Below are 25,035 nucleotides of genomic sequence, written 5' to 3'. Positions count from 1 at the left end.
CATCTTCTGCCTCCCTCTTTCCCTTCTCCATCTCACCAGCCCCACTTGAAAGCATCTTCTGCCTCCCTCTTTCCCTTCTGCATCTCACCAGCCCCACTTGAAAGCATCTTCTGCCTCCCTCTTTCCCTTCTCCATCTCACCAGCCCCACTTGAAAGCATCTTCTGCCTCCCTCTTTCCCTTCTCCATCTCACCAGCCCCACTTGAAAGCATCTTCTGCCTCCCTCTTTCCCTTCTGCATCTCACCAGCCCCACTTGAAAGCATCTTCTGCCTCCCTCTTTCCCTTCTCCATCTCACCAGCCCCACTTGAAAGCATCTTCTGCCTCCCTCTTTCCCTTCTCCATCTCACCAGCCCCACTTGAAAGCATCTTCTGCCTCCCTCTTTCCCTTCTCCATCTCACCAGCCCCACTTGAAAGCATCTTCTGCCTCCCTCTTTCCCTTCTGCATCTCACCAGCCCCACTTGAAAGCATCTTCTGCCTCCCTCTTTCCCTTCTGCATCTCACCAGCCCCACTTGAAAGCATCTTCTGCCTCCCTCTTTTCCTTCTCCATCTCACCAGCCCCACTTGAAAGCATCTTCTGCCTCCCTCTTTCCCTTCTGCATCTCACCAGCCCCACTTGAAAGCATCTTCTGCCTCCCTCTTTCCCTTCTCCATCTAAACTTCCCTCCCCTTTCCCTCAAACCAAACAAATGCCTGTTCTTATCCCCTGATAGAGGCTGATTCATGGTTCTGCGTCAGCAGCCTCGCTCCTGGCCAGGCCCAGCTCTAATTGACACATCCCAGCTGCTGCCAAGGGCAGAACCTGACAGCATCTGGGGAGCAGAGCTGCCGTGGGGCCGGCAGGGACGTGAGGGCTGGGGTGACACAGCAGAGCAGGAGACAATGTGCATCATGCTCACCTTCAGAGATGGGAAGGGAGATCCTGCATTCACTCAGCTGCTGCTCAGAGTGCAGCACCAGGGCACTCACAAAGCAATTCAGTCAAATGAGGGAAGAGAAGGAGGTTGAAAAAAGATCTTGGCTCAGGCTTTGGGTTTGAGCAAGAACACTGGAAGAGGAAGAAAGGCAGTTTTAGGAGTACTGGCAGAGCAAGGCCTGCATCCAGCACTGTGCTCACCTCAGCAGCTCCACAGACCTGCCCTGCACTCACAGCAGTGACTGCAACAGCTGCAGGGCTGCATCCAAGCAGCAAGAGCAGCCCAGGACCCCACCTGCAGCACTGCCTCCAGCTCTGGGGCCCCCAGCACAAGAAGGACCTGGAGCTGCTGGAGAGGGTCCAGAGGAGGCCATGAAGATGATCAGAGGCTGGAGAACCTCCCCTGTGGGGACAGGCTGGGAGAGTTGGGGCTGTTCAGGCTGGAGAAGACTCCAGGGACACCTTAGAGCAGCCTTCCAGTACCTGCAGGGGCTCCAGGAGACCCAGGAGTGCCAGGATGAGGGACAGTGGCTTTGAGGTGGGAGAGGGGAGACTGAGAATGGATATGAGGAAGAAATTCTTTGCAGTGAGGGTGGGCAAACACTGGAGCAGGTTGCCCAGGGAGGCTGTGGCTGCCTCCTCCCTGGAGGTGTTCAAGGCCAGGCTGGATGAGGCCTTGAGCAAGCTGGGCTGGTGGGAGGTGTCCCTGCCCATAGCAGGGGGTTGGAACTGGATGAGCTTTAAGATCCCTTCCAACCCAAACCATTCCATGAGTCTGAAGGATCAGTAGCACAGCAGCAGCCTGAGAGCCATAATCAGACAGACACTGCTCCTGTCACCATCACACAACAGAAGGACCTCTGGAGCCTGAACCAGAGCCATCAGCAGGCTGAGGTCTCTGTACATTTAATAAAGACCTTGTCTGAGGTTCTAAAAGCAAATCCTGACCTGCCTCAGGGGCACCCAGGGCACTGGGGAGGGTAATCCCAGCTCCCCAGCCCTGCCCCAAAGCCAGCCAGGGGTCCTGGAGAGCAGATGGAGCTGTGCAAAGCTGCTGGCTCGGCAAAGCTTGATGCTGATTGGGGTCTACATCAGTGACTGGAAGCAGCAGGTTCAGCTAAAGCCTTCATCTGTGTGCCCTGAGGACTTTTCCAGTGCACACCAAGATCTGGAAGTGTGTGAAGGACAAAGCTCAGCTCTGTACATAGAATAGAGTGAAGTTTATTTGTATTAAATACAGCTGCTTGCATCACTGCTTATCACATCCTTGTGCTCCAGGACACTGAGTTCATTCCTGCTTCAGGAGAGGGACAGATCTTACTTCACATGAGGCAGAGGCACCAATCTGTCTTTCCTGCCTGAAGTCAGCTAAACAACAACAACAACAACAGGATTTGTTCAGTACCAACCACACAGAGAGCTCCTCTCTGCTGGGCTGGGGAGCTCTGCACAGGCAGGGCCAAAAGGGCAGCTGGAATTCAAGGGCCTCCACACTGGCCAAAGCCAAGAGATTTGGTATTTGGACACTCAAGTCCTGGTCCAGATTCCAATTTTTCTCCCTATTTCCACTTGGGTCCTTTACATCAAGAAGCAAAATCCAACACCAGCCCTTTTGAAGCATCAGTAGATGTTGCCCACAGTCAGTGGCATGGGAGGAGGCCTCCAGGGGCTGGTTTGCTGAGGGAATGTCTTGGTCAGCCTGGCCTGAGGAGCTGTGCCAATGCACGAGGTGGAAGTCTCATGCAAGTGCAGTTTTCCCCTTCCTCTTGCAGGCAGCTGACTTGTGTTGGTCCAGAGAAGCAGAGGACAAGGAGCTCAGAAGCATTTGTGACATGGAGCAGAAGGAGAGCTGAGCTGTGGTCTGCAAAGGTGACGCCAACAATAACAACAACCTCACCCAGACCGAACCTCAGCTCCACCAACAGGTAGGGAAGAGGTCTCTGTGCTGCTTTGCTTCAGCTTATTTGGGGCTAACTGCTTACAATTGTCTTGCCCAAGAAGAACTTCACACAAGCATTATGGAACCAGAAGAGGAAAACCACAACCAACCCCCAACTCCTTCCCCCTCCACGCTGCCCTTTGCTGGGTTCCAGATTCAAGCCCCCGAGCGAAAAGCCTGCAACACCTCAAACCTGGTCCTGTGACTGAGAAACTTCACCTACAATGGTACAGGTCCCCTCTGGCCTAGGCAGGGTGACTAACAGCTCTTACCACCCAGCCAATTACATCACTAATGCCAGGGTTCAGTCATCAAAGTCGGGGATGTCGTCGTAGGAGTAGCCGCGGTAGCCCTTGGAGGCGTAGTAGGCAATGCGCAGGTGGTAGAAGCCCGGCAGGAACACCAGGATGCCGATGATGAGCACGGGGATGGCACGGTCTGAGCCCTGTGGAGGAGAGACAGGAGGCTGCAGTGAGAGACATGGCTCTGGGGAGCTCTTTCCTTGAAGTCCAGCCTCAGCTCTTCAGCATCACTTGGAACAGGTTGCCCAGGGAGCTGGCCGAGGCTCCGGCCCTGGAGAGATTCAAGGTGAGGCTCAGCAGGCTCCGGGCAGCCTGATCTGGTGGAGGTGTCTGGATGAGCTTTGGAGGTCCCTTCCAACCCATTCTGTGATTCTATGGTGAGACACTGGAACTAGGGGAAAGCATCTGGGAGTGCTGGTTGACAGCAGCTTTGGGCTCCAGTTCTGGGCTCCCCAGGTCAAGAGAGACAGAGACCTGAGGGAGAGAGTCCAACAGAGAGCCACGAGGGTGCTTAGGGGACTTGAGCATCTCCCCTATGGAGAGAGACTGAGAGCCCTGGGGCTGTTTGGTCTGGAGAAGAGAAGGCTGAGAGGGCTCTGATCAAAGTCTACCAGTATCTGAGAGGTGGGTGTCAAGTGGAGGGGGGCAATCTCTTTTGGATGGTGCACAGGAATAAGCCAAGGACCAATGGACACAAACTTGAACAGAGAAGGCTGCAGCTCAACATAAGGAGAAACTTCTTTGGTGTGAGGGTGACAGAGGCCTGGAGCAGGCTGCCCAGAGAGGTTGTGGAGTCTCCTTCTCTAAAGACTTTCAAGACCCACCTGGATGCATTCCTGTGCAGACTCCCCTGGGTGACCCTGCTCTGGCAGGGGGGTTGGACTGGATGATCTCTGGAGGTCCCTTCCAACCTCTAATGTTCTGTGATGTTGTGATGAGCCTGCAGTGTGCTCAGGTGGCCATGAAGGCCAATAGTAGCCTGGCCTGGCTCAAGAACACTGTGAGCAGCAGGAGCAGGGCAGTGATGGCACTCCTGGACTCAGCACTGGTGAGGCCACAGTTTGAGTGCTGGATCCAGTTCTGGGCACCACAGGGTAGGAAAGACATGGAGGGGCTGGAGGGTGTCCAAAGAAGAGCAAAGAGGCTGGGGAAAGGTTTGGAGGGTGTCAAACAAGGAGCAGCTGAGGGTGCTGGGGCTGTTTAGTCTAGAGAAGAGGAGGCTGAAGGAAGACCTCACTGCTCTCTACAGCTACATGGAAGAAGGTTGGAGTGAGGAGGGGTCAGTGACAGGGCAAGAGGAAATGAGCTGAGCTGTGCCAGGGGAGCTTTAGGTTGGGCATGAGGGAAAATTTCTTCACTGAGCAAGTGGTGAGGAGTTGGAACAGGCTGCCCAGGGAGGTGGTGGAGTCCCCATCCCTGGAGGTGTTTGACAAGCTGTACTGTGGTGCTCCAGGGTATGGTTCAGTGGTCATGGGATGTGGGTTACAGCTGGAGTCAATGATCTTAAAAGCTGCTTCCCAACCTTCAGCATTCTGTGACTCTGTGAACAGACTGCCCAGGGAGGCCTCCTCTCAACCCATTCTGAATCCCTAAGAGCCAGCTGACAACACACAGGAATTGATCTGGGATCAGAAATGTCTCCAGGCTGAGCTTTAAGTCCTCTCCCCAGCACCTCCTCCTGGCTACAGGAAACCCTCAGCAGAACTTCTCCTTTGGACAGGAGGGGGGTGGCTGCTCCTTACACTCAGCACAGAATAACCCTGGCAGCCCCAGGCTGGGCACTGCCTGCTTGGCTGGGGGAGCTCCTCTGCCTGTGCCCAGGCTGCTCCCACAGAGCCAACCTGCTGCTGTTTCCACCACGGTGAGCAGCAGCAGCCAACCAGAAACCAGCTCCACATGGCACAAGGGAAAAGGGGAAGTGTGCCATGGAGGAGCAGCAAGTCAACCACAAACATCAGACCTGCTGCCAGTGGAGCAGAAAGAGAGAGGTAAGTGCTGCTGTGTCCTAGGCAGCACTCTGGCATCTCCTGCACAAGTACCAGGTGATACCTGCAGCAGAGAGGGCTCCAGGGGGACCTCAGAGCTGCCTGCCAGGACCTGAAGGCATCCTCCAGGACTGAGAGACTGTCCCTGAGGGGGTCTAGAGCCAGGCCAAAGGGGAATGGTTTGAAGCTGAGGCAGAGCAGGGTCAGACTGGAGCTAAGGAAGAAGTTCTTCCATGTGAGGGTTGTGAGACTCTGGCCCAGGCTGCCCAGGGAGGCTGTGGCTGCCTCCTGCCTGGGGGTGTTCAAGGCCAGGTTGGATGAGGCCTTGAGCAGCCAAACTGAGTTGAGAGATGTCCCTGCCCACAGCAGGGAGGTTGGAGATGATCTCTGAGGTCCCTTCCAACCTGAGCCAGGCTCTGATCACCACCAGAAGAGTGATGATCCCAGCATGAACTTTTTCCAGGACAGCAAGCTGACCTCTGCAGGGACACTGCATCAAATGAAACCATACCCCAGGGAGGACAGAGACACTCAGCCCTCCCTGGCAGGTCTCCAAGCCAGCCATGAACCTGCCCCAGACTCTCTCATTGCAGACATCAGAGAGCTCTGCTGGCAGAGGAAGAGCTGCCAGCAGCAGCAGTGAGCAGGAGGGGGGGGTCACAATTTTCCCACAGGCCTTTGGCTCTGAGTTTGTCCCCTGAACCTGGCAGCTGTCAGCAGGCTTTGAGGAATGGGTGAGGAATGCAGAGCCCTTAGCAGAAGTGGAGTCAGAGCACTTACACCTTTGCTAATGTATCCTGCCAGCAGCAGGGCACCGATGATGATGAGGAAGGTCCCGATCATGAAGAGCACAACAGCCAGGGCAATGGCCTTGTAGGGGATCTTTGGAGGGCTCTTCTTGAACTGCATGGGAAAAACAACCCCACATGTTAGACAGCTAAGCTCAGGGCAGCTCTCTTCCCACCATGGCACAGGCACATTCCCACGGCTAGCAGAGAGGAAAAGGCACAAAGTCAGGCAGGCCTACAGGGCTCTGCAAGGGCCCTTCTGAAGGGAAGGCTCCAGGGAGAGCCCAGAGCAGCCCTCCACTGCCTGAAGGGGCTCCAGGGAGAGCTCAGAGCAGCCCTCCACTGCCTGAAGGGGCTCCAGGGAGAGCCCAGAGCAGCCCTCCACTGCCTGAAGGGGCTCCAGGGAGAGCTCAGAGCAGCCCTCCACTGCCTGAAGGGGCTCCAGGGAGAGCTCAGAGCAGCCTTCCACTGCCTGAAGGGGCTCCAGAGAGAGCTCAGAGCAGCCTTCCACTGCCTGAAGGGGCTCCAGGGAGAGCTCAGAGCAGCCTTCCACTGCCTGAAGGGGCTCCAGGGAGAGCCCAGAGCAGCCCTCCACTGCCTGAAGGGGCTCCAGGGAGAGCTCAGAGCAGCCTTCCACTACCTGAAGGGGCTCCAGGGAGAGCTCAGAGCAGCCTTCCACTACCTGAAGGGGCTCCAGGGAGAGCTCAGAGCAGCCCTCCACTATCTGAAGGGGCTCCAGGGAGAGCTCAGAGCAGCCCTCCACGACCTGAAGGGCCTCCAGGGAGAGCTTAGAGCAGCCCTCCACTGCCTGAAGGGGCTCCAGGAGAGCTAGGGCAGGACTTTTGACAAGGGCTGAGAGTGTCAGGACAAGGGGCAATGCTTTGAGCTGGGAGAGGGCAGATTGAGAGTGGAGATGAGGAAGAAATTCTTTACACTGAGAGTGGGGAGAGCCTGGAACAGGTTGCCCAGGGAGGCTGTGGCTGTCTCCTCCCTGGAGGTGTTCAAGGTCAGGCTGGATGAGGCTTTGAGCAAGCTGGGCTGGTGGGAGGTGTCACTGCCCACGGCAAGGGGTTGGAACTGGATGAGCTTTAGGGTCCCTCCCAACCTATTCTGTGAGGGATGCTGCCCATGGAGGCCTCACTGAGCCAAGGCTCACAGCCAGCACCTCCAGGTCTGCTCTGAGTTTCACCTCCCTCCAAAGGCGTGCACCTGACCACAGGAAAGGAGCAACCTGCTTCCAGTTCAGCTCTCTGGGGCTCTCTGGAGGAGAGAGGCTGAAGTGGTGGCTGGCAGCTAGGCCTGCACCTCTGAGCTGGGGCTGCCCTGCTGGAGAGGAACAACAAAGCAGGGAAGCTGTAGCAGCTTTTAATGACAGGGCCCAGTCAGAGCAGCAGCACAAAGGTTTCCCTCCCCACAACTTCTATTGCTAGGAACAAGTTCTGCCCCATGAGGCTACTGGAACAGGCTGCCCAGGGAGGTGGTTGAGGCTCTGTCCCTGAAGAGATTCAAGGTGAGGCTCAACAGGGCTCTGGGCAACCTGATCTAGTGGAGGATGTCCCTGCTGACTGCAGGGGGGCTGGACTGGGTGAGCTTTGGACCAGCCCATTCTGTGCTTTACCTGCAGGTCAATGTAGCCATCATCAGTGCTGGAGAGCTTGGAGTACTTGACTTTGCTGCTGGGGATCCCAGCAGAGAGGTTGGTACGGGACGGCATCATGCCAGGGACGCCTGGGCAGCAGCTCAGACCTGGGAGGCAGAGAGAGCAGCAAGAACCCCACAGCACACTGGGTCAGAGGGACATGGAGCAAGCTGGAAAGAAACCAAAGCTTTCCCTCCTCCCCCCACCCCAGCCTGTACAGCTTTGTTTCTTCATCAGTGAGATCTTTTCACCCAAAGCTTTGTATTTTAGCCTCAAGCACTGCAGGGCTGAGGAGTTTGGGCCCAGAAACAACTGCAGCGTGGACATGGCTGCCACAGAGGCTGCTGGGGGTCACAGAGTCACAGACTGCAGCAGCTTGGAAGGGACCCTCCAAGGGCATCTTCTCCAACCCTCTGCACTCAGCAGGGACACCTCCAGCTGTCTCAGCCTGCCCAGGGACACATCCAGACTGATCTGGAGTGTCTGCAGGGATGGAGCCTCAACCACCCCCCTGGGCAGCCTGTCCCAGTGTCTCACCACCCCTCCAGTATTTCACCAACCTGGGCTGGTGGGAGGTGTCCCTGCCCATGGCAGGGGCTGTGGAATGAGATAATCTCTGAGGTCCCTTCCAAACTAAACCATTCTATGAATCTAAGAAGGGTTTGGGTTGGAAGGGACTCTAAAGATCATCCACTTCCACCCCCCTGCCATGGGCAGGGACACCTCCCACTAGCCCAGGCTGCTCCAGGCCTCCTCTAACCTGGATTTCAACACTTCCAGGCTTGGAGCCTCCACAGCTCCTCTGGGAGATGCCTGAGCTGCAGCTATGTCTGAAGATGGCCTCTGACAAACAACCCCAGAGCAGGAAGGAACAAAGAGGCTGTTCAGCCCTCAGGGGGTTTTGCAAGAGATCCATCTGACAAAAACCCCTCCTGGGGCAGTGGGCTGGGAGGGAGCCCTCAGAGCCAGCCAGCTCCAGCCATGACTCAGCAGGGGCTGGAGGGATGAGGTAACCCAAAGAGCAGCACATGGGGCACGGCTGTCTGGTTGTGAGGGAGGCAGCTCCAGGCCACAGCTTTATTTAGTTACAGCAGAACCTTGCCCTGCAGCTGCCACCAAGACAGGAAGCCCAACCCAGAGGTTTGGCTGCCAGCAGTGACAGTCCTGGGCACAGGGACAGAGCCTGCTCGGAGCTGCACCTTGGAGCCCAGCTCTTTAGGGAAGTGGAGTGGTTTAGTCTTCAGAGGAGGCTGCTAAGGGAAGATCTCATCACCTTCTGCAACAGGAGGTTGGAGCCAGGTGGGGGTTGGTCTCTTACAAGGGACAGGGCAAGAGGGAATAGCCTCAAGTTGCCCCAGGGGAGGTTCAGATTGGACATGAGGAACAATTTCTTCCCTGAAGGGGTTCTCAGGCACTGTCCCAGGCTGCCCAGGGAGGTGATGGAGAAGCACCTGGCACTCAGTCTCCACCAGAACTGAACTCCTGTGCTGTCTCCTGCCAGTTGCTGGCACACTCTCCTGCCATCAGAGTTGTTCCTCCCACAGGAAATTTAACTTCTTTAATAAAAGCTCCAAACTCCCTCTGATTTCAACCCCCTTAGCTGAACCTATGCCCTGAACATTCTGTTTCTGTAGCAAAAACCAAGTACAGACAAAACACTTCTGTGGCTGGAAATGCCACCTAGCTACAGGGGGTCACACCTCCCCCTGCCTCTGCTCAGACCTCACCTCCAATCCTGCCTCCAGCTCTGGGGTCCCCAGCAGGAGAAGGACACAGAGCTGTGGAGTGAGGCCAGAGGAGGCCACAAAGATGCTCCAAGGGCTGGAGCAGCTCTGCTGTGAGCACAGGCTGAGGGAGCTGGGGCTGTGCAGCCTGCAGAGGAGAAGGCTCCAGGGGGACCTCAGAGCTGCCTGCCAGGAGCTGAAGGGATCCTGCAGGAAGGCTGCAGAGAGACTTTTGCTGAGGGGGTCTGGAGCCAGGCCAAGGGGCAATGGTTTGAAGGTGAGGCAGAGCAGGGTTAGAGTGGAGCTGAGGAAGAAGCTCTTCAGTGTGAGGTGGTGAGAGCCTGTCCCAGGCTGCCCAGGGAGGCTGTGGCTGCCTCCTACCTGGGGGTGTTCAAGGGCAGGCTGGATGAGACCTTGAGCAGCTGAGTCTGGCTGGGAGCTGTCCCTGCCTATTGTAAGGAGTTGGAGTGGATGATCTCTGAGGTCCCTTCCAGCCTGAGCCATTCTATGATCCTCACCTTTCTTGGCTCAAAATCCTCCAAGAGCCCTCTCCAAGCCTCCAGCACACCCTGGGGGGGTGGATGTGCAGGAGGGGAAGAAGCCAAAAAGCAGATCTGACAGCTGCCTGGTTTATGACTGCCTCATTCCCCTCTCACCTACCCCAGGCTCACACCGACTGTCCCAGGCCGTTCCTGCTGCCTCCCTAGGAATCACTTCCAGCCCCCAGCCCAACCGCTCTGCCCTCCCCGGGAGCAACCAGGGAGCAGCTGGGAAGGACAAAGCTGAACCAAACCACTCAGGGCTCGGCTTCAAGGCTCGGCGCCCACCAGGCTTCACTCCCTCTGCTCTGCAGCAGTTCGGGAGCTCCGTGCCGAGCTCCGAGAGGCAAACACAAGCCGAATCTCTCTGATAATTTCGAGTTTTCCAAAGGGAGGCACTGAGGGGAGGCTCTGAGCGCAGCCAGGACCTGCCCTGCCCGGGGCAGGGGCACCGCGGGAGCGCTCAGCAAAGGCCAGCGTGGCTCTCACCCCCGAAACCACCGCGGTAGCCTTCTCTACCCCCCAGCCGGCACCAGGGGAGGAAGGCAGCCGGCCCTTCCCCCGCGCTGCGGAGCTCAGACCTCCGGCACCAGCCGCACCGCTCCCGCCCCGACGCGCCTGGGAAACCTCCCCCCGCACGCTGCTGCCCGCAGACCCCCCTGGCACGGCCTCCAGCCAGCCACAACCCCCTCCCCGCAGGGTTACCTCCCGCTAGGTGCTGCCGGACAGAGCCATCCCTCGGCCGCCACTTCCCTTCCGCGCTGCGGCGCAGGAAGTTGATGGCTCCCAGCGCTTCCCTTCCAGGTTACGGCAGCGCCGCTGGCTCGGCGCCGGCTCGGCTGGGCTCGGCTCTGCTCGGCTCGGCTGGGCTGGGATCGGCTCTGCTCGGCCCGGCTCGGCTCGGCTCGGCTCGGCTCTGCTCGGTCCTGCGCCGGCTCAGCTCGGCTGGGCTCGGCCCTGTTCGGCTGGGCTTTTCGGCCCTGCTCGGCTCGTCTGGGCTCTGTTCGTCTGGGCTCGGCCCTTGCGGGGTTCCTGCCAGCCCCCAGGCTCGCAGCTGGAGTTGGTGGCCTTGGGCAGGCTGGCACAGACCATGTCCTGCTCAGCCAGACCCACCGGAGGTGGCCTAGCACTTGATGGAGCTGCACATCGCTGCCCTGCGAACCTCACCTCCAGTTCTGGGCTCCCCGGTTTAAGAAGGACATTGAGAGACTTGAGCTCCTTGAGCTGCAAAGAAGCCTTCCTTCTTCCTGCCCCCTTGCTCCTTTCTTTCCTCCTTGGGAGGGAAATGTAAATAGATGTACTCCAACAGCTGCTTCTCTCCCAGAAGGAGAAAGAGAGCATTTGCTGAGCCTCCCCAGCTGCTCCTTCTGACTTTTTCAAGGGTTTTCTTGTGTCTGGGGGCTTTGCTTGGTTGGAGTTGGGGGATTTTTTCCTCTTTGTGTGGGGGCTTTTGTTTGGTTGGTTGTGGGTGGGTGGGTATTGGCTTTGTTTCTCTGCAACCTCTCCAGGAATGGGGACTTCACCACTGCCTTGGGCAGCCTGGGCCAGGCCTTGAGAACCCTTTTGGGGAAGAAATTGTCCCTCACGTCCAACCTAAACCTCCTCTGGGGCACCTTGAGGCTGATTCCTCCTTATCACAGGAACACAGAATGGCCTAGGTTGGAGGGGACCTCAGAGCTCCTCTAGTCCCAACACTGGTTCCTTGGGAGAGGACACCAACCCCCACCTGACTCCAGCCTCCTTTCAGGGAGTTGCAGAGCCAGGTGGTCTCCTCTCAGCCTTCTTTTCTCCAGGCTGAACACCTCCAGGGTCCTTCAGCTGCTCCCCAGCCCTGTTCTCCAGACACTTCACCACATCTGTTACCCTTCTTTGGAGACAAGCCCAATACAGGAGCTGAAGACCATGCAGGGATCCTCCTGCACAGTGGCTGTCCAGATGATCTCCAATAAATCAGCACTGATAGCAACGAAGGAACTGGGGCAGGGGTGCAAGGGAACTGGGGCAGGGGTGCAAGGGAACCGGGGCAGGGGTGCAAGGGAAGCCTCTGCACAGCTCTGAGCAGGGACCAGTGCCTGTCCCATGGCAGCCAGCTCATTGTGACACTGCAGAACTGGTTTCCTAACCAGCACTGCCACCTTCTGAACCTCTTCTGCTGCACCCCTTGGGCTCCCCAGGCGTTTCAGGGCAGTTTGTGCATCCCCGGGCAGTTCACAGCCTGCTAAAATAGATCAGCAAAGGCCACAGCTCGTGAGAGCCTGCAAGTTCTGCTTGCCTGAGAGCACTGAGCAACCAAGCTGAACTGGTTGGGGTTTGTTCAAGACTCCTGGCATGACAGACCAGGAAATCAGAGACCCATAGGATGGGTTGGAAGGGAGCTCAAAGCTCATCTAGTTCTTACCCCCTGCCAGGGGCAGGGACACCTCCCACCAGCCCAGCTTGCTCAAGGCCTCATCCAGCCTGGCCTTGAACACCTCCAGGGAGGAGGCAGCCACCACCTCCCTGGGCAACCTGTTCCAGTCTCTCCCCACCCTCACTGTCAAGAATTTCATCTCCAGTCTGAGTCTCCCCTCTCCCAGCTCAAAGCCATTGTTCCTCATCCTGGCACTCCCAGCCCTTGTTGAAAGTCTTTCCCCAGCTCTCCTGGAGCCCCTTGGAAAGCTGCTTGGAGGTCTCCCTGGAGCCTTCTCTTCTCCAGGCTGAACAGCCCCACCTCTCCCAGCCTGTCCCCACAGGGGAGGTTCTCCAGCCCTCTGATCATCTTCTTGGGCTCCTCTGGACCAGCTCCAACAGCTCCAGGCCCCCCCAGAGCAGGCCACACCCAGCCACACTGCACCAGAATAAAACCCAAACTGCATTCTTTTTTTATTCCCACTTTCCAAGTCTCAGTCAGAATTCTCAGCCTCAGGAACAGAGAGATGGAGCCAGGTGATACAGACTGGCAGCAGAACTGAACAGCAGCCCCTAGACAGCTACAGGTGAACCTCACCTCGAGGTGAATGTGGCATTCCCTTCTCTAAGGCAGGTTGAAAGGAGTTAAGCTATTCCACCTCCAGACAGCATCTAAGAGAGGATAACTACCAAAAAAAAACACCCAACCCCAACAAACCCACCCCAAACCACAAGAGAATTTCCTGTTTCCAGTGGCAGCAGTACAGGGAAAGAGTGAGTGGCAAAGTATTTACAAAGCTATCTACAGAGCAGGCCTAGCAGTGCTGGGAAGATGCTGCTGCCAGGCACTGGACTTGCTGCCACCACCACTTCCTTCTCCAACAGGAGCTGACCAGACCTCCCCCTCAGTCCTCCTCCAGTTCATTAAGAGCCTTCTTGTTGGTCTTCAATCTTTGGAGCCAGGTAGTACTTCAAGTGTCCCATGTCAGCAATCTTGTACTCCACCACTGGAAAGAGAGGGAACAGAGCATTGGGAGGGGTCTGCAGAGGAGGTGCTCAGCCAAGGGTGTTTGCAAGGCAGCTCCAAGGTGCCAGGTTCTGCCAGAGCTGCTTCTACTCACCCAGAGGGACATCTGCAGACATGCTGAGTGTTACTGTGGGTGACAGGGGGGTGGCTTTGGTGAAGAAGTTCAGGTACCTCAGAGCAAAGGTCAGCTGGACTGGCTCATTCATCTCTATTGTGACCTGAAAACCAGCAGCCAGGTTAAGGGGCAGCCAAGGCTGAAAGCTCCTTCCAACAGCTGAGTCATCCCCAGCACAGGCAGCCAGGGACACTCCTCACTGTTCTGCTGAGCACTGCCTGCAGGCCCCAAGGGCAAAGGCCTAAAGCTGGCAGTGATTTGTTGATCCTGATCCACACACCAGAGAAACCCACAGTCCAATCCTACAACAGTTTTGGCTGGAAAGGACCTTTCAGATCCAGTCCAACCATTCCCTAACTCTTCCAAGCCTGGGGGTAACCCACGGCCCTCAGCACCACATCTCTGGCTTTGAAACACCTCCAGGAGTGGGCATTCAACCACCTCCCCAGGCAGCTTCTTCTCCAGGCTCAACACCCCCAGCTGCTCCTCCCCAGCACTGTTCCCCAGACCCTTCCCTATCCTTTCTGCCCTTCTCTGGACCTGCCCCAGCCCTCAATGTCCTCCTTGGACTGAGAAGCGCAAAACTCAGCCCAGGATTTGAGGTGTGGCCTCACCAGTGCCCAGGACAGGAAGACAATCCCTGCCCTGGTCCTGCTGGCCACACCATTGCTGATACAAGCCAGGATGCTGGAGGCCTTCTGGGCCACCTGGGCACACTGCTGGTGTCAACCAACCTCCAGGTTCTTTTCCCCCAGGCAGTTTCCAGCCACTCTGCCCCCAGGCTGAAGCCTTCCTGGGGTGGTTGTGAGCCAAGGGCAGGACCCAGGACTTGGCCTTCTCAAACCTCATCCTACTGGCCTTGGCCCCTCCATGCAGCCTGCCCAGGTCCCTCTGCAGAGCCTCTGACCCTCCAGCAGTCCAACACTGCCACCCAACTCAGTGCCACCTGCCAGCTGACTGAGGCTCCCTCCCTCCCCTCGTCCACACTCCCAGCTCTAGTCCCCAGCAGGGCGGAGAAACAAACCCCTGCAGACACCTCAGAGCCTGTGGGCATTTCACTTACAGCTTCCTCCTCTTTGTCCACGTTGCTGGTCTGTGAGAGCTTGATGTTGCCGTTGCCCAGCTCCCCGTTGGCCGAGAACTTGACCCCATCCTTGGCGCAGGAGATGACGACGGCGTCCCCGATGTGGCTGAGGTCGCGGCAGATGCGCGCGAACTCCGCCGAGGGCATCTTCACCACACAGCTGTACTCCTGCTCCTGCCAGGGAGGGCACACCACTCAGCCTCTGCCCACAGGCCTCCTGCACTCACTGCACCTCTCTTGCTCTGCTCCTTACAACCACAGAACGGTCCCAAGCTCCTCCAGCCCAACCCCCTGCCCTCAGCAGGGACATCCTCCACTAGATCAGGTTGCTCAGGGCCCTGTGGAGCCTCACCTTCAGTATCTCCAGGGCTGGGGCCTCAACCTGTTCCATAGTATCATAGTGTCATTCAGGGTTGGAAGGGACCACAAGGATCATCTAGTTCCAACCCCCCTGCCATGGCCAGGGACACCCCACACTACATCAGGCTGCCCAGAGCCTCATCCAGCCTGGTCTTAAACACCCCCAGGGACAGGGCCTCAACCACCTCCCTGGACAACCATTCCAGTACTCCAGTGGTGCAGAGCATGGCCCTAACATCCAACCTGAATCTGCTCTGCTCTAGCTTGAAGCCATTGCCTCTCACCCTATCCCTGCAGGCCTTTGCAAACAGCCTCTCTCCATGCCTCTTGCAGCCTCCCCCAGGTACTGCAAGGTCATATTTAGGTTTCCCTGGAGCCTTCTCTTCAGGCTGAAGACCCCCAGCTCCCTCAGCCTGTTCTGTAGCAGAGGTGTCCCAACCCCCTGATCATTTCTGTGGCACTCATCTGGACCCACTCCAGCAGGTCCCTGCCCTTCCTGCATTGAGGGCTCCAGAGCTGATCACAGCACTGCAGGGGAGGTCTCACCAATGCTACATGTTCCAACTCTAAGCCTGTTGTGAACAAGGGGAAACAGCCACTTAGAGAGAGCATCATCAGTCCTCTGAGCCACTACTTACTGGAATTCCAAGCTGCTCCACATCAAGATCCATCAGCTTCATTTCATAATCAGAAACCTTTTCCTGATCTGAAGAAACAAACCAAGGGTTTCAAAGATGTCAGTACTCTGAACTGAAGGGTTTCTTCTCCCCCAGTGAACACAAGCCTTTGGAGCTCCCTTCTAACCCAATCCACTCCATGATTCCATGACAGTAAAATCCATGTTGAGAGTCATAAGCCTCTGCAGGCTTTTGTAGGCTGTAAGAGCACATCAAACACCACCACCAACATCCATCCGTGGTCTAAAGAAAGCATTGGTGCAGTTGGCTAAGGTGATACAGAATCCCAGACTGGTTTGGGTTCAAGAGACCTTCAAAGCTCCTCCAGTCCACCCCCCCTGCAGTCAGCAGGGACATCCCCAAGCAGAGGAAATTGCTCACAGCCCCAGCCAACCTGCCCTGCAATGGTGCCAGGGGTAGGGCAGCTCTCACCTCTCTGGGCAGCCTGGGCCAGGCTCTCCCCACCCTCAGTGTCAAACATTTCTCCCTTCTCTCCAGCCTGAACCTCCCTCTTATCAGTTTCAAACCATCCCCCCCATCCTGTCACAACAGGCCCTGCTCAAAAGTCCATCCCTAGCCTTCTGATGGTCCCCTTTAAGTAGTGAAAGGCCACCAGAAGGTCTCCCCAGAGCCCCAAGTCCCTCAGCCTGGCCTCACAGCAGAGGGGTTACAGCCCTTGGATCATTTTTGTGGCCTGCTGTGGACTCACTCCAACAGGTCCATGTCCTCTTGTGCTCCAGACTGTTTCAGGAGTTCAGGTACCAGGCACCCCTTCCCCTTCCTGAAGCCTTTGGAGTCATTCCCTTCTCCCACAGCAACGGGAGAAGCGGTTTGTGAGATCTACCTAAAACCATCAGGGCTGGAAAGTGGTTCCCAAATCTGACACTCACTTGGTGCTTCAAACACTAGAGCCAACGTATCTGCGTTGTCTTCGGCTCGCAGAGTGATGATGTCTTCGTTTCCAGCGCACTTCAGGATTTTGGACATGCTGGCGGGAAAAGGGCAGGTTAGCCTCAGGGCGGCCAGCGCCCATGCCTGCCACAGTGCGCCGAGAGGGCTGGCGGGCGGCAGCAGCGTCCTCAGCCGCAGCTGCCGGACGCGTTTCGCCGTCACATCGCCGCCCCGAGGCGGCGGGAGGAGGGCTGGGGCCGGGCCCCGCCATGGCGGGCAGCGCTCGGCGCCCCCCCCCCGCCCCGCTCCCTTTCCCGCCACGGCCAGTCCCGCGCGCGGCGCCGGCGGTGACGTCACGCCGCCGACGTCCCCCGCGCGCGCCGCGAAAAACGGCGCGAGAGCGCTAAGGAAAATGGGGGGAGGGCCCAGGAAGGCTGCGAACGGCCCCCGATGCCTCCCGAGCACGGTGAGGGCAAAGGCGGACCCTCGCCCCACATCTTCCCCTCGCGAAATCGCATCCCCAGGGCCCGGCGGGGCCCGCTCGCCTCAGCGGTTCAGGCCCGGGCCCGCTAATCCAGCCCCGTCCCAGCGCTCGGAGGGGTCCCGCCGCTACCGGCCTCACCTGGAGAGGTTGACGCCCATGGCGATGTTGCGATCGCAGCGGTAGGTGTCGAAGCCCTCGGAGCGCAGCGTGAGCTGCACAAGAGAGACGTGCGAGGAGTCCATGCTCTGCAGGCTGATGCCACCCGAGCCCAGGTCCCAGCAGGCCTCGGTGATGAGGTCCTTAAGGGCCTCCAACACCCGCTTGAGCACCGAGCCCTGCACCAGCCGCGCCTCGAACATCCTGGCAGCAGCAGCGACCCACACACAGCAACGCAAGAAAGAGAACCAGCCACCAACAGCCGGGGCCCGCCAAACCACCCTACTTATAGCCTTCTCTGCCCCGCCCACCGCCGCGCCACAGCCAATCGCCAGCGGCCCTCCTCTCCCTCCGTGAAACATATCCATGACAGACGCCCCCCATGCTCCTGCCAATCACAGCGGAGCTCTTGCGCTTAGTCCCGCCCCTTCGCTCGGCGGGAGCAAATCACCATGCAGCTTACAGCCCCACTGTGGCGCGGTTCCGTGTCACGGCGATGGCCGGCGGGCTCCAGACCGGATAGGGGACAGTGGGTACTGCGATGGGCCCGGGCATGGCAGGTCTCTGCTGTCCTACCCCCGCCGGCACCGCACGGCCCCTTCGTAGGTTCAGCTCGGCGCGTCTGTCACAGGATTCCAGCATGACGGGGGTTGGAAATGGCCTCTGGCGATCATCGAGTCCAACCCCCCTGCTCCAGCAGGGCAACCACAGCAGGATCACAATGGCCAGAAGGGGTTGGAAGCTTTCCACACCAGGAGACTCCACAACCTCTCTGGGCAGCCTGCTCCAGGCCTCCAGCACCCTCACAACAAACAACTTTCTCCTCCTGGCTGCCACTTTGTGCCCATTGCCCCTTGGCCTGGCCCTGGGCACCACTCAGCAGAGTCTGGCCCCAGCCTCTTGCCCCCCACAGCTCCTTTAGCTCTTGCTGAGCATTGCTCAGCTCCCCTCTGGGGCTGCTCTTCTGCAGGCTCTCAGCCCCAGGGCTCTCAGCCTTTGCTGCTGCCAGAGCTGCTCCAGGCCCCTCAGCAGCTTCCCAGCCTGCCCTGGACTCTCTCCAGCACTTCTCTGTCCCTCTGCAACTGGGGAGCCCAGAACTGGACCCAGGACAGCAGCTGAGGCCTCACTAGGGCAGAGTTGAGGGGGAGGAAAACCTCCCTTGACCTGCTGACCACTCTTGTTCATCCCCCCCAGGGACAGCACTGGGACCTCTTGTCAACCAGGGCACGCTGCTGGCTCCTGGGTAACTTGTGCCCCAACACTCCCAGCTCCTCCTCGGAGCTGCTTCCCAGCAAGTACCCATTCTTTTGTCCTGCTGCAGGAGGTTGTTCCTCTCCAGGGCCAGGACCCTGCCCTTGCCTTGGTTGCACTTCACGAGGTTCCTCTCTCCCAGCTCTGCATCCTGGCCAGAGTCTCAGTAACGGCAGCACAGCCTGAGGGGGTGGTGTGTGCCAGCCACTCCTCCCAGGCTGGTCCCATCAGCATAGTGCCTGAGGATTCCCTGTATCCCCTCACTCGGGTCATTAATGAAGGTTTTGAACAACAGTGAACTCAGTCTTAACCTCCGAGGAACACCACGAGCAGGCCCCCAGTTAGACTTTGTCTGATCACAAGCGCCTGAGCTGTCCCCTCTGGCCAGTTCTCCATCCCGCTCAGTCATCCCACGCCCCCTTGCTGAGCGAGTTCCCTGCGAGCACGTCACGGGTGACAACATCTCAGCTCATGACGTCTCTCAGACACCAGTTCCCGAGAGGAACTCCAGGCCTGAGTGAAAACCACCGACAATCTCCTCTCCGCAACAAACTCATCACGGCTTTCCCAGCGCCCCCAGACCTGCCCCCGCGCTCGGGCCGTTGCGCCCCCCGCACACTGCAGCGCACCGGCGCCCACCCCTCATGGCGCGGCCGGGCGCACATCCGGGTACACCTGGGCGGGACCAGCGTGGCGCTAACCCCGCCCCCGCGCCCGTTCCGCGCCGCCGATTGGACAGCGGCCTCCCTTTGCCCTCTGCCTCCCCCTAGCGGCGGCGGCGGTGTGTAGCGCAGAAGCGGCGGCGCGGCCGGAGCGGCGGCGGGCACGGGGCCGGCATGAGCGAGCTGCGGCAGCGGCTCGGCCGGGAGCCCGGCGGGGCGCGGGAGCCCGAGGAGAAGGTGAGGAGCGGGCCGGGGAGCGGAGCGGGCCGGCCGCCGAGCGGGGCGGCGGGGATCGGCGGCGGCGTGCGGGGCCTGCGGCGGCGGCTGGCTGCGCGGCCTGCTGACCGCGGGGGGACCGCCGCCTCATCCTGTCCCCGGGGCTGCGACCCCCGGGCTGCCCCGAGCCGTGCGCCTCTGCCCGCGCTCTCGCAGCGCTGCCGGGGTTGTCGCTTGGTTTCTATCCGCAGCCTCCCGACAGCCCCCAGCCGGCCGCGGAGGAGCAGGTCTCGGCGCGGGGGGCAGTTCCTGGCGGGGGCTGCGCGGCCGGTCCCGCATGCCGGCGTGCGGGAGCGCGGGGATGCGGGAGCAAAGCGCTTCTGGGGGTACCCCAGGTGGGCTTACAGAACCTGTAGAGAAGAGTTTGGGGTCGCTGAAGCCATCCTTTAGTCGCTGCCCCTCCCTGCGGCGGGGCCCGGGGCGGTCACTGGGGGTTAAATGAGGTTGAACGGTTCCGTTCAAGAGCCGTGAGGATAAAACCTGCCTCGGTGCTCCTGTGACATCTCCTTATGTCCAAACCCTGTCCCGACTGCATGCCCCGAGCTTGGCAGTTGTGTTGTCACCCTTGTCATCTGCATTCCTGCACTCCCCAAAGAGGGAAGGACCGAGGGGAAGGAGCAGACCGAGGAAAACTTTATGGATAATATTTGCAGGGCTACAGATGGAGGGGGGGAAAAAAACTGGAGGGAGAAGTGGTTCCTCCCCGAGTTGGTGTTTAATGCTCGTATCTGGGGAGTGACCCATCATTGTGGGCATCTCTCAAGTAACAAGTGATAGAAGGAGAGGAAATGGCCTAAAATTGTGCCGGGGGAGGTTTGGGTTGGAGATGAGGAAAAGTTTCTTTGCTGCAGGAGTGGTCAGGGATTGTCCCAGGCTGCCCAGGGAGGTGGTGGAGTCCCCAGCCCTGGAGGTGTTCCAGAACCCTGTGGCCATAGCACTTGGGGCCATGGTTTGGTGGCCGTGGTGATGGTCTGAGAGTTGGACTTAATCTTGGAGGTGTTTTCCAGCCTTAACGATTCTGAGTCTTCAATTGCATGACCACTGTGATGTTTCCTCTGTTAGTGCAGGAGGAAGGGCTTGGAGAAGGGTGAAGTCATCAGGCAGAGTGTCCTTTGCCATTTAAATGGCACAACCCCTGCTGCTTTGAATGGCAGTGTAACACCTGCTCAGAGCGCTGCAGCCAGGTTGGAGGAAGCCTTATTGTTCTGCTGTGATTAGAGAGGGATCTGGGACAGAAAGTGCTGACAGTGCTGGGAATGACAGCGTCATTCAGGCTGGAAAACACCTCTGAGATCATCCACTCCAATCATTACCATGAGAATACAAATCCCAGCCTGGGCTGCATCAAAAGCAGTGCAGGCAGCAGGACAAGGGAGGGGATCCTACCCTCTGCTCTGCTCTGGGGAGACCTCACCTGCAGTGTGGTGTCCAGCTATGGGGCCCCCAGCAAAAAAAGATCCTGGAACTGCTGGAAAGGGTCCAGAGGAGGCCACAAAGATGATCAGATGCTGGAGAACCTCTGCTGTGGAACAGGCTGGGAGAGTTGTGGCTGTTGAGCCTGGAGAAGAGAAGGCTCCAGGGAGACCTTAGAGCAACCTTCCAGTGCCTAAAGGAGAATGCAGAAGAGCTGGGGAGGGATATTAGGACTGTGTCAAGTTATGGGGCCCCCAACACAAGAAGAACATTGACCTGCTGGAGAGGATCCAGGAGGCCACCAAGGACTGGAGCACCTCCCCTACAGGGACAGGCTGGGCGAGTGGGGGCTGTTGAGCCTGGAGAAGGCTCCAGGGAGACCTCAGAGCTGCATTGCAATATCTGCAGAGGACCTACAGGCAGGCTGGGGAGGGACTGCTCAGAAGGGCCTGTGGGGGTGGGATGAGAGGCAAGGGTTTGAAACTGGAGCAGGGCAGAGTGAGGTTGCACATCAGGAGGAAGTTCTGCACCGTGAGGCTGGGGAGACACTGGGCCAGGCTGCCCAGGGAGGTGCTTGAGGCTCCAGCCCTGCAGACATTCAAGATCAGCCTTGCTGTGTCCCTGGGCAGCCTGCTCCAGTTGGAGGTGTCCCTGCTGAGTGCAGGGGGGTTGGACAAGATGCCCTTGGAAGGTCCTTTCCATCCCAGTTGAATTCCCCACAACTGCCAAGGGTTGCCTTGATGCAGGTGTGAAGGTTGTGCCCTCCTTCATGGAGCTGTTTCCCATCCCGTGGTAAGAGGGCTCCCCTTCTCTCCTGGGGATGCAAAGGGCAAAGCTCTCAGCCTCTGGAGAACCTTTGTCTCAGTTGGAATTTACTTTGCAGCAGGAAAACCTTCAGGGACTTTGCTATTCCAGAACTTCTGTGGGAGTTGGAAGATGTCCCTCAGCAGCCTGGAAGGACCCAGTGCTGCTTAACCAGGGAGCAAACACACTCCCTGGGCCAAGCTGTGATCTTGCTTTAGCTGCTTGTGATGCATTCCTAAAGAAGGTCAGAAGGGCCTCTATTTTGAGTGCAATCCTGTTACCTCCAGGTGCTTTTTGCACAGATTGAGCCTGCTGAAGGCCTCCTCTAATACTTCCCTTTGAGTCAATGACTTGAAGTGGCTTTACTAGAGAGAGGGAAGGCTTGTGGAAGGTTTGTGGTGTGCTGGAAGAGCCTAAAGCTGCTCAAATGAATTGCAAGAGCCCCTACCAAGCAACCCAGAAGATGTTTCCAAGCAGTGGAGAACAGCTCCTCTGAGGTGCTGTGTGGCTCTGAGAAATAGAGAGCAGAGAGTTTCCCCAAAGTGCTCCTCTCAAGCCCGGGAGGAGGTTACCTGGTAACAGGAATCTGCCATCAGCGAATCCCAGCAGCGTCCTGCCTGCCCTGGCAGCACTTCTCAGCAGCAGATGATTCTTTCCTCCCTTGAGATCCAGACATTGTGTTTTCAGTGCTTGGGAAATGCCTGGCAGAGCCTGGGAAATAACAGCAGGATGAAGCCAGGGCAGCAGGACTGCTTCTGCAGGGCCTGGTTGGCGGCGGTGGTAGCCTGCTGGCTGTGTTGGCTGCGGGCATCAGGGTCAAGATGGGGGAGTCCCATTTCTGCTTTGTCATTCAGGGAGCTTGGCCAAAAAAGGGATCTGGCAGTGCTTTCTGTGGGCTCCAGAACCCCTGGTGTCATGGAATCATAGAATTGTGAGGGTTGGAAGAACCCTCTGAGATCATCCAGTCCAACCAGCAACCCCACCGTGGCCACCAAACCATGACCCCAGGTGCCATGGCCACAGGGTTCTGGAACACCTCCAGGGCTGGGGACTCCACCACCATCCTGGGCTGCTTCTTCTAGTGCCTGACCATTCTTGCAGCAAAGAAATTTTGTCTCATCCCCAACCTAACCCTCCCCTGGCACAACTTCAGGATATTTCCTCTCCTTCCATCACCTGAGGCTAGAGAGAAGAGCCCAACCCCACCTGCCTCCAACCTCCTTTCAGGCAGTTGTAGAGAGCCAGAAGGTCTCCCCTCAGCCTCCTCTTCTAGAGCCTCAGCCACCCCAGCTCCCACTCTTCTGCAGAGAGCTCTCAGCATGTTGCAAGGGAAGAGCTGAAGGGAGGTGTAAACATCAAGACTGGTTTGGAGATTAGAGCTGGGAAGTTTTTGTCCCCACTTGGCTGTTTGGGTAATGGACAGCACGAGGCTGCTTACACTTCGTGGTCCTCCAGCCCTTGCACAACATCACAGCTTTGATCTTCTCCTCCCTGCTGGCACAGGGCAGAGCTCAGAGCTGCAACTGGGCTGCCCCAGCTGAGCCTGGAGTGCCAGGATGTTTGGAAACTGATTGGTGTTTAAACTCTTGTGCAACACAGCCAGGTCTCAAAGGGGACAAGGCAACATCTGGTGACCATGAGCAGTGAACTCCCTCTGATCTGCCCAGGGAGGAGACAGGGAAACTTGCCCTGGTGCTGCTTGGTGTCCACTTTGGTAGCCCAAAGGGCTTAGGCGCTGGTCAGTGGAGCACTAAGAGCTGGGCCCAGGTCAGCCTCAGGAAGCTCAGCAAGGCCAAGTGTAAAGTTCCTGCAGCTGGATCAGGACAATTCCAAGCACAGATCCAGGCTGGGTGAGGAGTGGCTCCAGAGCAGCCTTGAGGAGAAGGCCTTGGGGGTGTCAGGTGGTGACAAACTCCCCAGGAACCAGCAGTGGTCCCTGGCAGCCCAGAGCCAGCTGAGTGCTGAGCTGCAGCCAGAGCAGGGAGAGCAGCAGCATAGGGAGGGGATTCTGCCCCTCTGCTCTGCTCTGCTCTGCTCAGCCCCCACCTGCAGCACTGCCTCCAGCTCTGGGGCCCCAGCACAAGAAGGACCTGGAGCTGCTGGGGAGGGTCCAGAAGAAGCCATGAAGATGATTAGAGAGCAGGAGAAGCTCTCCTGTGGGGACAGGCTGGGAGAGTTGGGGCTGTTAAGGCTAGAGAAGGCTCCAGGCAGACCTTAGATTAGCCTTCCAGTACCTGAAGGGCTGCAGGAGAGCTGGGGAGGGACTTTGGACAAGGGCTGGGAGTGCCAGGGCAAGGGACAGTGGCTTAGAGCTGGGAGAGGGGAGAGTGAGACTGGAGAGGAGGAAGGAATTGTTGAGAGTGGGGGTGGGGAGACCCTGGCACAGGCTGCCCAGGGGAGGTTGTGGCTGCCTGCTGCCTGGAGGTGTTCAGGGCCAGGCTGGATGAGGCCTGGAGCAGCCTGGGCTGGTGGGAGGTGTCCCTGCCCCTGGCAGGGGGCTGGAACTGGCTGAGCTTTGAGATCACTTCCAACCCAAACCATTCTGTGAGTCAATGAATAATGAGGTTCTTGTCAGCCCAAACCCCAACACACCTCTGCACTGCTCCTCTCTCCATCTGCAGTGAAGGCAGGCAGAAGGTACAAGGCCTCTTCCAGACCCACCCCAAAGGCTTATGTTTGTAATAGCTCTTAATGTTGTCTTGGGCTTGACACCAAGCAGCACTTTGCTTGGCTTCTGCTGCAGCAGAGCCTCCTTCCTGCTGGAGAGATGGCAGCAGCCTGAGGTCTGCTAGCAGAGTGCACTTCAGCTGTGCTCCTCACCCCAAGCAGGACAGGGAGGGCTGGAGCAGGGCCAGAGAAGGGCAACAAAGCTGGGGAAGGGTCTGGAGAGCAGGGCTGGGGGAAGTGAGTTTGTTCATTGTGGAGAAGAGGAGGCTGAGGGGAGACCTCCTGGCTCTCTACACCTGCCTGAAAGGAGGTTGGAGGCAGGTGGGGGCTGGGCTCTGCTCCCTAGTCTCAGGTGATAGAAGGAGAGGAAATGGCCTGGAATTGTGCCAGGGGAGGCTGAGGTTGGAGATGAGGGAAAATTTCATTGCTGCAGGAGTGCTCAGGGATTGTCCCAGGCTGCCCAGGGAGGTGGTGGTGGAGTCCCCAGCCCTGGAGGTGTTCCAGGACCCTGTGACCATGGTGGTGCTGGGTTGTTGTTGGGCTGGGAGATCTCAGAGGGCTTTTCCCAACAAAACAAGTCTCTGATTCTATAACTCTACACCAAAATCTGCCAGCCTGGTAAATGCCACCATAGCAGGCTGCCAGTTAGACCCAGCACTGAGCCTGTCTCCAAAGCATCTCCATCCCATGGCTCAGAGTGGGAGGCAAGGTCCTTTTATTAGCAGTAGGAAGCTCTGGGGGAGTGCCAGAGCCAGCAGCCTATTTTTGTGCTCTTTTGTATACAATAGCTTCTGGAAAGGGCTTGGAGCCTGATGCCTTTCCCTTCTTGCTTTGCTGGAATAAACAGAGCCCAGAGTGAGAGCTGTGCTGGGGGCCAGAGGATTAAGTGGGTGCTGGGTGAGTCACAGGGGTGCTGGACTTGGCCTGAATCAGATTTGCTGACACTG

General features: G+C 58.1%; 3 protein-coding genes across 3 annotated transcripts in view; 1 reads left to right on the top strand and 2 right to left on the bottom strand.

Moving 5' to 3' along the window:
- Window positions 1-2,118: 2,118 nt before the first annotated feature.
- TMEM230 (transmembrane protein 230) lies at window positions 2,119-10,680 on the bottom strand. Its single transcript, XM_068156460.1, has 4 exons — window positions 10,539-10,680; window positions 7,550-7,677; window positions 5,924-6,046; window positions 2,119-3,301 (listed from the first exon to the last, which is right to left on the bottom strand). Exons 2-4 carry the CDS (start codon window positions 7,646-7,648, stop codon window positions 3,161-3,163), a joined length of 363 nt encoding a protein of 120 aa, XP_068012561.1. The 5' UTR covers window positions 7,649-7,677; window positions 10,539-10,680; the 3' UTR covers window positions 2,119-3,160.
- A 1,991-nt stretch (window positions 10,681-12,671) lies between these two features.
- On the bottom strand, window positions 12,672-17,280 carry PCNA (proliferating cell nuclear antigen). Its single transcript, XM_068156458.1, has 6 exons — window positions 16,998-17,280; window positions 16,375-16,472; window positions 15,446-15,513; window positions 14,427-14,621; window positions 13,343-13,466; window positions 12,672-13,228 (listed from the first exon to the last, which is right to left on the bottom strand). The coding sequence occupies exons 1-6, from the start codon at window positions 17,216-17,218 to the stop codon at window positions 13,146-13,148; spliced, it is 789 nt and encodes a 262-aa protein (XP_068012559.1). The 5' UTR covers window positions 17,219-17,280; the 3' UTR covers window positions 12,672-13,145.
- Window positions 17,281-19,052: 1,772 nt separating this feature from the next.
- CDS2 (CDP-diacylglycerol synthase 2) overlaps window positions 19,053-25,035 on the top strand; it is a 32,371-nt gene continuing 26,388 nt past the window's right edge. Inside the window, exon 1 of the mRNA XM_068156499.1 lies at window positions 19,053-19,165. Within this exon, the coding sequence (XP_068012600.1) occupies window positions 19,103-19,165 (63 nt within the window). The 5' untranslated portion in view covers window positions 19,053-19,102. The remainder of the gene's footprint in view (window positions 19,166-25,035) is intronic.

This window comes from Melanerpes formicivorus, unplaced genomic scaffold (genome assembly GCF_026170545.1).
Source record: "Melanerpes formicivorus ecotype bairdi unplaced genomic scaffold, bMelFor1.0.p_v2 SCAF_34, whole genome shotgun sequence".
Classification (NCBI taxonomy): Eukaryota; Metazoa; Chordata; class Aves; order Piciformes; family Picidae; genus Melanerpes; species Melanerpes formicivorus.
Note: the sequence above shows the minus strand (reverse complement) of the source record. Positions and strands in the feature narration are given on the sequence as shown.

Excerpts from the sequence above, each read along its gene's own strand:
- PCNA (XM_068156458.1), bottom strand. The coding sequence starts at position 17,218 with ATGTTCGAGGCGCGGCTGGTGCAGGGCTCGGTGCTCAAGCGGGTGTTG. Across the intron at positions 14,622-15,445 it reads TGGAGCAGCTTGGAATTCCA|GAGCAGGAGTACAGCTGTGT; the intron begins GTAAGTAGTGGC and ends CCTCCCTGGCAG. Across the intron at positions 13,467-14,426 it reads TGGACAAAGAGGAGGAAGCT|GTCACAATAGAGATGAATGA; the intron begins GTAAGTGAAATG and ends GCTGGTTTTCAG.
- TMEM230 (XM_068156460.1), bottom strand. The coding sequence starts at position 7,648 with ATGATGCCGTCCCGTACCAACCTCTCTGCTGGGATCCCCAGCAGCAAA. Across the intron at positions 6,047-7,549 it reads ATGGCTACATTGACCTGCAG|TTCAAGAAGAGCCCTCCAAA; the intron begins GTAAAGCACAGA and ends TTTCCCATGCAG. Across the intron at positions 3,302-5,923 it reads CAGGATACATTAGCAAAGGT|GGCTCAGACCGTGCCATCCC; the intron begins GTAAGTGCTCTG and ends TCTCCTCCACAG.